General features: G+C 40.5%; 1 protein-coding gene across 1 annotated transcript in view; it reads right to left on the reverse strand.

Annotated features, from left to right (window-relative positions):
* Positions 1 to 3,063: 3,063 nt before the first annotated feature.
* Positions 3,064 to 11,520, reverse strand: part of LOC138952622 (microfibril-associated glycoprotein 4-like) — an 8,856-nt gene continuing 399 nt past the window's right edge. Inside the window, exons 2-5 of the mRNA XM_070324329.1 lie at positions 8,881 to 8,995; positions 5,395 to 5,666; positions 4,492 to 4,644; positions 3,064 to 3,300 (exon numbers count right to left, since the gene is read on the reverse strand). Coding sequence (XP_070180430.1) covers positions 3,064 to 3,300; positions 4,492 to 4,644; positions 5,395 to 5,666; positions 8,881 to 8,995 — 777 coding nt within the window. The remainder of the gene's footprint in view (positions 3,301 to 4,491; positions 4,645 to 5,394; positions 5,667 to 8,880; positions 8,996 to 11,520) is intronic.

Genomic DNA, 11,520 nt, shown 5'->3' on the forward strand with positions numbered 1-11,520 from the left:
AAGAATAAAATTTTTTTTTTACAATTTTCAGATTTTTAATGACCAAAGTCATTAATTAATTTTTAAGCCACCAAGCTGAAATGCAATACCGAAGTCCAGCCTTTGTCGAAGATTGCTTGGCCAAAATTTCAATCAATTTGATTGAAAAATGAGGGTGTGACAGTGCCGCCTCAACTTTTACAAAAAGCCGGATATGACGTCATCAAAGGTATTTATCGAAAAAAAACAAAAACATCCGGGGATATCATTCCCAGGAACTCTCATGAAAAAATTCCATAAAGATCGGTCCAGTAGTTTGGTCTGAATCGCTCTACGCACACACACGCACAGACACACACACACACACACATACACCACGACCCTCGTTTCGATTCCCCCCTCTACGTTAAAACAATTAGTCAACACTTGACTATAAAATGTAAAAAACAAGTCGCGTAAGACGAAATTACTACATTTAGTCAAGCTGTCGAACTCACGGGATGAAACAGAACGCACTGTATTTTTTCACCAAGACAGTACAGCTTCGTCAATCCCCGCGTGAAGGAAATCGCTCACCTTCCACGTGCAAAACGCAGTGAAATTAACACGCCAGAATAGCGCGGTAGCGTATTGTGCTAAGCAGGAAAGCGCTTTTTTCTGTATTCTTGTTAACTTTCGGAGCTTGTTTTGAATACAACCTATCATATCTATATGTTTTTGGAATCAGGAAATGATAAAGAATAAGATGAAATCTCATTTTTGGATCGATTTCTTAAATTTTTATCGTAAGACTAATTAATTTATTTTCGTTAATTGTGATCACATTTTAAGAGTAAACATAACATATGTATATATGTTTAGATTCAGAATATGATGAAGAATACGATGCAATCAATTTTAAGTCTGTTTGCGAAAAATCGATTTTAATGACAACTTTAATGAGCAAACTCATTAATTCATTGTTAAGCCTCCAAGCCGAAATACAACACCAAAGTCCGGGCTTCGTCGAAGATTACTTGACCAAAATTTCAACCAATTTGGTTGAAAAATGAGAGCGTGACAGTGCCGCCTCAACTTTCACGAAAAGCCGGATATGACGTCATCAAAGCTATTTATCAAAAAAATGAAAACAATTCTGGAGATACCATACTCAGAATTTCTCATGTCAAGTTTCATGAAGATCGGTCCAGTAGTTTTCTCTGAATCGCTCTACACACACACACACTCACACACACACTCACACACACACACACACACACACACACACACTCACACATACACACACACACACACACACACACACACACACACACACACACACACACACACACCACGACCCTCGTCTCGATTTCCCCCCTCAAAGTTAAAACATTTAGTCAAAACTTGACTAAATGTAGCAAGTCGCGTAAGGCGAAATTACTACATTTAGTCAAGCTGTGGAACTCACAGAATGAAACTGAACGCACTGCATTTTTTCACAATGACCGTAGTCCGCCGCTTGTGCAAAACGGAGTGAAACTGACGAGCCTGTTTAGCGCGGTAGTGGTTTCGCTGTGCACGCTTTTCTGTGCCTCTTTTCGTTTTAACTTTCTGAGCGTGTTTTTAATCCAAACATATCATATCTATATGTTTTTGGAATCAGGAACCGACAAAGAAGAAGATAAAATTGGTTTTAAACCGATTTCGGAAATTCAATTTTGATGATAATGTTTATATTTTCAATTTTCAGATATTGTTTTTAATCCAAATATAACATATTTATATGTTTTTGGAATCAGGAAATGATGTAGAATAAGATGAACGTAAATTTGGATCGTTTTATATATATAAAAAAAAATTGTATAACAATGTTCAGATTTTTAATGACCAAAGTCATCCATTAATTTTTAAGCCACCAAGCTGAAATGCAATACCGAAGTCCGGCCTTCGTGTAAGATTGCTTAACCAAAATTTCAATCAATTTGATTGAAAAATGAGGGTGTGACAGTGCCGCCTCAACTTTTACAAAAAGCCGGATATGACGTCATCAAAGACATTTATCGAAAAAATGAAAAAAACGTCTGGGGATATCATAACCAGGAACTCTCATGTAAAATTTCATAAAGATCGGTCCAGTAGTTTACTCTGAATCGCTCTACACACACACACACACACACACAGACACACACACACACACACACACACACACATACACCACGACCCTCGTCTCGATTCCCCCTCTATGTTAAAACATTTAGTCAAAACTTGACTAAAATAATGTAAAAAGGAGTAGCTTTAAAACAAAGTTACACAACTCGTCCTGGATAGCTGACATATTTTCTCTCGGTTTCGTTTACGGGTATTTCCGAGCCTGTGACGAGTAGTAGGGAAAAAATGCGAGCTATCCAAGACTCGGAGGTGTAACGTAGCCTATATATGTACAGTACACATGTTGTGAGATTGCGATGAGTTATTTAAAACAAAGGCAAGGTCTAGGAATATATCATCCAATCCAACCCAATGTTCCTATATCAAATCATGCTGAAGTTAATTGTAGCGATTCAAATCAACCCACCTGTATATGTTCCCTGTTACGAGTATCTATCTTTCTATAATTATCATAAAACATAGGTTGAGGTTGTAAAGGTAGGGCCCAAGCCTACGCTTTGTATGAATACAAGATCATGCTGATCAAGCGAGTGTATGTATACAGAAACTGAGAAGAGCAATTCAAAGAGTCAGCACATGAACAGTGCTTTCAGGGATAGCCAAATCTCCAAAATTTTAACTCGCCAACCGGGCGAGTAACTTCAAAAAAAGTTACTAGCCCGCCAGAAATGTCGCTGGCCCGGTACATACCGCAGTTGCTGCATCCGCCATGTTTATATGGCTTTGAAACTCGATATTACTACCAACAGTGTTGCATTTGACAAGAATTTGCATTAGCCAGCCGGGCGAGTTGCCAAGCGGTTTCTACCAGCCCGGCGGATTTTTTACTCGTCCCTGGCGACCGGGCGGACGATTTGGCCATCCCTGTGTATGTTTACAGAAACTGAGAAGAGCGATTCAAAGAACAATGAAGAGTCAGCACATGAGCAGTGCTGTCTATCTGTAGAGAAACATGTTGAGGTTGTGCGGCGAGAAGGCGTGGTTGAGGCCGGGCAGCCAGAAGACGTCATCCACAGCCCCGGGGTTGCGGTTGAGAGCGAAGCGGAGCTCTCCCACCAGGTTGCATTGAGCGCAGCTACCCTGGCGATACCACCAGCCCCCGCCAAAGTCCGCTGCGCAGTTTCTGCTGGTGATGTCGTCGTTGTCGTCGTCGTAGGTCGAGAAAGGAAGGTCCTGTGAGAGGAAGGATGTTAAGAAGAATTTCGGAGAGGCAAAATATGATTTACTTCTGATCTTGAAAGAAAAAGGTTTGTTTCGGTTTATTTGCCTGTCATTTTGTCTGCCTGTCTGTCTCTTTGTCTATCTATCTGCCTATGTGCCTCTTTCTCTCTATGTGTGTCTCTCTCTCTCCCTCTCTTCATACCTTTCTGTCTTTTAGCGTCTGTCTGCCTGCGTGTTTGTCTGTCTCTGTTGGTCCGTTCTTCTGTCCCTTTTTTGTGACACAATTACAACTTTGTTGTGTGTAACCATTTCGAGTAGGAATCTAGACTCCCTAACGTTGACTAGCTCTTTCTCCGGCTGTGTGTGTGTGTGTGTGGTTTCAACATGTCGATTCGTTATCTCAACTTGGCGTCGGTTCAAGCATCTGGAAATGCGCGCTTGTTGTTTGTCAGCTTTGTTCACACGTGCACCACGGCAATTGGAAAGAACCCTCCCCGCCCCACCCCTACCCCCACTCCAACCCTAAGCAACATTTGGAACAGGTTTTAAGGTTTCAGTTCCACGTGTTCTTAATTTGTACATTGCAGGATGCAGTATCTGCATTGCATCTCTGAATGAAAATAGCCGCGTATTGCCTGGAGTATAGGTCACGTTGACCGCAGTCACGCTGTTGCATAAAAGAGAAAAGACAAGCTTTGAAATTGTTTGTTTGTCTTCTGGCATGGTGTTTAAATCAGGTACATGGTAATGCTTTTCAGTGTCTGTAGTGCTTGTGTGCATACAAATGGCCTAAACTGCCATGGGTATTGGATCAACTGAGCTGAAAGGAGCAACCTCCTGGCGGCTGTTTTCATCAGCATGTTTTCTTGCAGCTATTTTTATAACTCAACCTGCGATGGAATTAAAGCATGGGTTTCATGCTAACACCTATTGGGGTTCTCCCCTTCACTTGAATAGGGATACATTTACTTTTTGAAGAGAAAACTTGAGAAAAGAAAGTCTTAAAGAGAAGAAGTCTAAAACTGGAGGGGCTAAACCTAGGAGGTATTCATTGTACTTGCTAACACACCTGTTAGGTAACTCACTGTCAGCTGAGTGAAGACACATGCTCATCTTCAAACCCCACAAAATCTGATTAAAAGGTCTTAAAAAGATAAGTCTGAAACTGGAAGGTCTTAACCAAGGTTTTGCTTGATAACACACCTTTAGCTCTGTGAAACAGTCTCCCATGGGCGAGGCTGGGGCACTTCCGGGGAAACTAGAGGTGAAGGTCATGGAATAACCTTCAGCCTTGCTCTTAACCTTGAACCCAGTATAGTAGCGCTGATAGAAAGGGTTGTTGCTGACGTTGGTCACCTGAGAGAAGAAAAGAAAAACACACACGAACATTACGCATAATTATTTCGCCATGCGACGCATGCCGACCACACTATGCAATCCAAAAAGAAGAAGACCCAGAACAAAAACAGGAAGAAGAAGAAGAAGAAGAAGAAGAACAACAACAACAACAACAACAACAACAACAACAACCACAACAACAACAACAACAACTCTTTGGTCTAATGCCACTAATTTTCCATTCGAGATACACATAACAAAAAGGAAGAAGAGTAAGATGTTGAAGAAGACAAGGGTGATGAACATGGAGAAAGAGGATGGGAAGAATAGGAAGTACTACATCAGGGTCCCCACTTACTCTCTAACATATCCAAGTAACGTAAATAATCAAGTATACAAAATCACTATGTAAGTGTATTATGCGAAAATCGAACATCACAAAGCAAGAAGCCGATGGCCCTTGTAGTAGTGAAACAAGTTATGTCCTTGTCTCAGCGAACAACTATCGTTTGAAAATAGTATCGTATTCTTTTGCCCCGGCTGTGTGCGACAACAGAGATGAAATTTAGAGCTCGACAAAAGGTCAAGTACCCCAAAGTTACAGGGGTGATGTGCACGAGGAAGTACCCACCTGGGTGGGAACCAAGCGCTACGTCGGATTGGTTTAAATTGAGACCTGTTTGAGATGTCAACCAATCCGACCCAGTGCTTGCATGGTTCCCACCCAGTTGAATACTTCCTCGTGCTTACCATCCAGAGGGTTCTCACCTGAACGCCCAAAGTGTAAGTGTGCGAGTTACTGGTGACCAGGTGAAGACTCTCCAGCCCTGTCCAGTAGTCAGCGTTGGCGTCACCAAATCCAATGACGTAACTGGCCTTGGTGACGTTGAAATCTACGTCACCCCGCCAGCGCATGAGGACCACTTGGTCCACCTGGAAATCACATCGGAGTTGGACCGGACCAGAGGCAGTGGACGGCTTGGCTTGGTACAGTCCCTTCATCGCGGGGTAGTAGCCGGAGTTTTTGCCCTCTGTGCAATCTGTGTAAAATCAAGGAATAAGTCAATGAATCAATCAATCAATCGATTGATATGTAGATTGATCAATCAACCAATTAGTCATTTCATGAATTCGTCAACCGAATCATTTTGCTTTTTATTTATTTATATTTGTTCGTGACTGAATGAATCTCAATCGCAATTGATGTCGTTATCGAGGGTTATATAATTGGACTATATAGATATGGCAAACAGAGAACCAAGCTTTATACAGCCTCGACTACATAATTATGGGGTAGGGGCATTGCACATAGTGAAGGGAAAACTCGAGAAAACTCGGTCTTTAAAAGACAATCATGAAGCCTGAACTGCAAAATTTTAAAACCACGACTTTTTTCGTCTTCCGAACACTCTTGTTGTGAGTGTGGTACGGGTTTTATTTTCCTTCTCTATTTGTAGTTCTGTGAGGTTTAAGACATTAGTCAGCTACGAATACCTGGAAAAAGAAACCCTTTTGCTACACGTATGCGCTCGTGTTTGAAAGCGTTGTGTTAAAGATACAGCCCATACGTCTTTGCCTCTTCCATGATTACATGTGAGCTTAAATTTTGCGCGGCAACTATCTTGCCATATTTACTTTGAAGTTCAGCGTCAGCTATATTTACCCCGCATGAACACATTTCTTAAAAAAAAATAGTGAAAAACAAACAAACAAACAAACAAACATCCAAAATGTAAAGACATTCAAAGTCAAACTATATTTAAAGATCTATTCTTTCTTTTATCGCATCGTTCACTTTTGGAGGTGCCAAAAGTCATCAAGTAAATCTGACGAAGAAAAACAAACAGTATTGACACCAGGAACCGCCATTCCATTTCAACGCGTAACATTGCCATAGCTCACTCCCAATGAAAAGAAATTAACCGAGCGTACAAGCAGATCTAACCAATTTCTTCTATCCACTCAGGCAATTCTACCGTGGACCCAATGACTTTTTCATGAACAATCAGCAAAAAGGATTATCCGAAACGTCCGCTAAACTGCCATCAATCCCTCAACATTTGGCGTCAGACCTTGACAGCCCAACTGCGTAAAAGTGATTTACCCGCCCATTGCGTGTGGATTGTCCGTGAATAATTGATGAGATGAATATTCATGAGATCTTACTGACGCGAGAAACAGACATGCGGGGTCAAGCAGCTTTGAAAAACTAAGAAATCAAGAAGGGGGATAAACCGAAAAGTTCACAGAAGATTTCTTTAAGGGACAGTCCCATGATAACAATTCGGTTGGATATCTCAGATCGGCCCTGGCTAGTTCATGGTATCAGGCCATCCCTCGATTTGAACACATACCAAAAATCAATATCCTGGATGCCTACTGCGCATGGTGGGGCTTTTTTTTTTTTTTAATAATAAATTGATTTTTGCGAGTGTGAGTTAAGAAATTAATTCATTAAACACTTCCCACTCTGCACAGATAGCAGCCATGCTGTTGATTTGGGCAAGTTTCCAAGTGGAGGGATGGTATTATTCAAATCAAAACCCAGGCCACCGTGGGAAGGACCGAGTCTTTAACTCGGTTATGCCGGAAGAAAGAAAGCGTGTTTGCACGATCGGCAGGAAAACTCGAAAGGAAGAGCTGAATGTGCGTCGTTTTTGCAAATACAAGTTTTTCCTGAAAAGTTATCTTGATGCGGCAATAATGCACCCAGGAAGTCTTTTAGCAACGAGAAAAGGTTCAAACGGGGTGCGAAATAATCTGCTACATGTAGATTCCATTAAGCTTTTGTAGAACAAAATAAGGACTTCGATTCCAACGAGGTTCCTCGACAATTTCAAAACATCTTCTCCCTCAGTGTTCTTCCTCGCGACTTTAGATAAAAGTTAAATGTGTGTATCACAGAAGACATAAAGTAAACATGACACAAAGGATTGTTTTTGGGGAGTCGAAGATGAACCTTTTACGAAATACTGTTTACTGTAAAGCCGAGCGCATTCGGTTTGGTCACAACAGCACTTCAGAAAATGTACGAGAGTTGGGAATAGGCTCGATATAATAGAACGTCCCTAAAAGGATTTGTTCAAGACAAATTCAAGACGGCAGCACCCGTGTTTGCAATTAAAATGCATTACTGCTTGCTTTCAAACCCCGAAGCAGTCGATTACCAAACATATTTCTGATATGTAGAATCAAATACTTTAAACTTCATAGAAAGGATTTAATTTATCCAGACTGTACATTCTTTTTTAGACGAATCTTTCTGGAAACGGCAGACCGCATTTAACTCCATTTTTGTAATGGCCGATTCTCTTTTCACTTAAATTTTTTTTAAACATTATATTGCGCCTTTTATTCTTTTATTTTATTTGATAGATTTCACCTTGTTAGGCAAAAACAAAAGAGTCTGTTTACAGTATCCCGACCGACCCTATTTTTTCGCGCGACTCTAGACTTTTTTTTGGTATTTGGGGGGGAAAAAAATAGAAAATAAAAAAAAAATAAAACGCAAGTCTTTGTTTTTTGGGCAAAATAACTTAAAAATATGTTTTTTTGAAAAAAATAATAAAAATCCCGACCTACCGACCCTATTTTTTTGCCTATGTTCCGTAAACAGACTTTTCTTTGGGCCTTAAAGTAACCAACGATAGATTAGCTCTCTTCGGAATTGCACCAAGCAACCTGTTTTACGCACAAAAGGTTTGTATCGTTTAATATTTTGCTGGGGCCGTCCTGCTATTCTCGACTTTTTTTCCGACAGGAGATGAAGATGGAAGAGTAGGCGGGGAAGAGGTAGAGAGAGAGAGAGAAAGAAAGAGAGAGAGAGAGAGAGAGGGAGAGGGAGAGAGAGAGATGGAGAGAGAGGGAGAGAGAGGGAAAGAGAGAGGGAGAGAGAGTGAGGGAGAGGGAGAGAGAGAGAGATGGAGAGAGAGAGAGAGAGGGGAGAGAGAGAGAAAGAGGAAGAGAGAGAGGGAGAGAGAGAGAGGGGAGAGAGAGAGAGAAAGAGGAAGAGAGAGAGGGGGAGAGAGAGAGGGGAGAGAGAGAGAGAGAGAGAGAGAGAGAGAAAAAAAGAAAAAAGGATATAAAAGGAAAGTAAAATTAATAAATAAATAACGAAGTAACTAAGTAACTAACTAAGTACCTAAGTAACTAACTAAGTAACTAACTAAGTAACTAAATAACTAAGTAACTAAGTAACTAACAAAGTAACTGACTAAACACTTTTTTTTTTAAATAGTTGAAGTTTAATCTTACCTATCATTAGACGTTCACAGTTGTTGCCAACGAAACCATTGTAGCACTGACACGCTGTGTTGCCGTTGATAGGAATGCCTCCATTCTGGCACGGCGCATTCGAGTTTGTCTGCAACTGAAATCAGTAGATCTCATTTAAATTGTGTATCTGTATTACCTTACTGGGCAGTTGTTAATTTTTCGGGAAAGGTCCTAATTCCTTGTTGTTTTGGGGTGGGGTGGGGTGGGGTGGGGTGGGGTGTGAACAGGAGTCGGGGGTCGGGAGTCAATCAATCAATCAATCAATCAATATGAGGCTTATATCGCGCGTATTCCGTGGGTACAGTTCTAAACGCAGGGATATTTATTTTTATAAAAAATTTTTATGCAATTTATATCGCGCACATATTCAAGGCGCAGGGATTTATTTATGCCGTGTGAGATGGAATTTTTTTTACACAATACATCACGCATTCACATCGGCCAGCAGATCGCAGCCATTTCGGCGCATATCCTACTTTTCACGGCCTATTATTCCAAGTCACACGGGTATTTTGGTGGACATTTTTATCTATGCCTATACAATTTTGCCAGGAAAGACCCTTTTGTCAATCGTGGGATCTTTAACGTGCACACCCCAATGTAGTGAACACGAAGGGACCTCGGTTTTTCGTCTCATCCGAAAGACTAGCACTTGAACCCACCACCTAGGTTAGGAAAGGGGGGAGAAAATTGCTAACGCTCTGACCCAGGGTCGAACTCGCAACCTCTCGCTTCCGAGCGCTAGTGCGTTACCACTCGGCCACCCAGTCCCCTAGTTCTGACATCATATACGTTCATTTTAGAATGATTTGGTAAATTATGTAAACAATTATTTTCACAATGGTTAGAACATTCCCTTTAATAAAAAGTTTATTTTGTTTGGTCGTGATCAATATTATTTTATTGTTAAAAGTGGTAAAGTGTTTGATTTTATAATCTCAAATGCCAATCAGTGTAAGTATGCTCTTACATTGGTAGCATTTAAAGAGATTTGAGAAAAAGTTATTTGATAGAAGAATATTTAAGTAAAATTAATTTTACATTCAATAGGCTTACATTTTTTCTGGAGTGGTAAGCCTACCTACCAATTTAATCCTCCGATATTGTTATTTGATTGATTGTTTTCTGCTTTTGGTCGAGTTTGTGAGGAGGATGAATTTGGTGTTGATATTGAGTTTAGGGAATTTGGTTTAGGAGTTAATATAGGTTGATGTCTTCTAGTTTGTAGTTGGAAATAAAACATTTCGTTTGTCTTCATGTCGCCAGTTGACTTTAGAAAAATAAGGATAATAATAATAATAATAATGCAAACTTTTATAGCGCTATTCTAGAAAAATGTCTACTCTTAGCGCTTTACAATACATACATCGACCAAGCATACTATACACGCACAGGCAAAGAAACCGACCAAACATAATCAACAAACTATACATGCACAGGCAAAGAAAGCGACCAAACATACAATACACGCACAGGCAAGATAACGACCAAACATAAACAAACATACTATGACCAAACATAACCAACATACTATACGCGCGCAGGCAAAGAGAACAATCAGCACATGTAATAATTACTGACAACTAATAATGCAGGCATACAATGACAGTCCAATACACAGCCTAAGGATAACTTGTATGTTGTTCCTATTTTTTTCCCTTCTCATTCACGATTAGGAATTATGCAGAGAACAGCTAGGACTTTTTTGTTGTTGGTATTGTGACATGGGAGGCTACCGCTCCTTTCACAGCGGACTCTGCACCCGAGTTGTTGGCCTTTAAGTCAACACCCGTGGATTGTGGAATTCTGTTTGTGATGGGGTCTGGTGGTTTCCGATTGTCTGTATGTTCATGGAAACCTTCGGGTTTGCATAACAGTTTTTATAGGGCTAAGAAATTAGCCCTAACATTTTCAATCCTGTTTGATTGCACTTCGCCTCCCAAAGTTAATCGTAGTGTTACGGCACTCGGTTACATCTGGCGCTGAGAGCAGGATGGGACTCGGCATGATATGTTCAGGTAATGGCATAATATGACCACTAAACATTTTCGTGCTGTTCCCATTCTGCGAACTTGGGATGGACAGTGGTCCCCCGGTTCGGAACTTTGGGACGAGGTTCATTCAAACGGGGGCGATTGTGACAGGGGAGGCTACCGTTTCTTTCACAGCAGACTCTGCACCCGAGTTGTTGGCCTTTCAGTCAACACCCGTGGATTGTGGAATTCTGTTTGTGATGGGGTCTGGTGGTTTCCGATTGTCTGTATGTTCATGGAAACCTTCGGGTTTGCATAACAGTTTTTATAGGGCTAAGAAATTAGCCCGAACATTTTCAATCCTGTTTGATTGCACTTCGCCTCCAGAGGTGATCGTAGTGTTTCGGCACTCGGTTACAGTATTATTACATATTTTTTTAATGGAAATTTAAGAAAGGAGAATGATGAAAAGTATGTTTATACAATTTTGAAATGAATTGAATATGGGCTACACGTTTACTGTGCTTTTTGTTGTTGTTGCTTTTGTTTATTGTTTTTGTGTGTGTTGTTTTTGCATTTTGCATAGTCTTTTGTGTCTGCTGTTGTTGTAATGTTATATATGTACGTAAAAGAAGTAAAAACATGT

This window comes from Littorina saxatilis, linkage group LG2 (genome assembly GCF_037325665.1).
Source record: "Littorina saxatilis isolate snail1 linkage group LG2, US_GU_Lsax_2.0, whole genome shotgun sequence".
Classification (NCBI taxonomy): Eukaryota; Metazoa; Mollusca; class Gastropoda; order Littorinimorpha; family Littorinidae; genus Littorina; species Littorina saxatilis.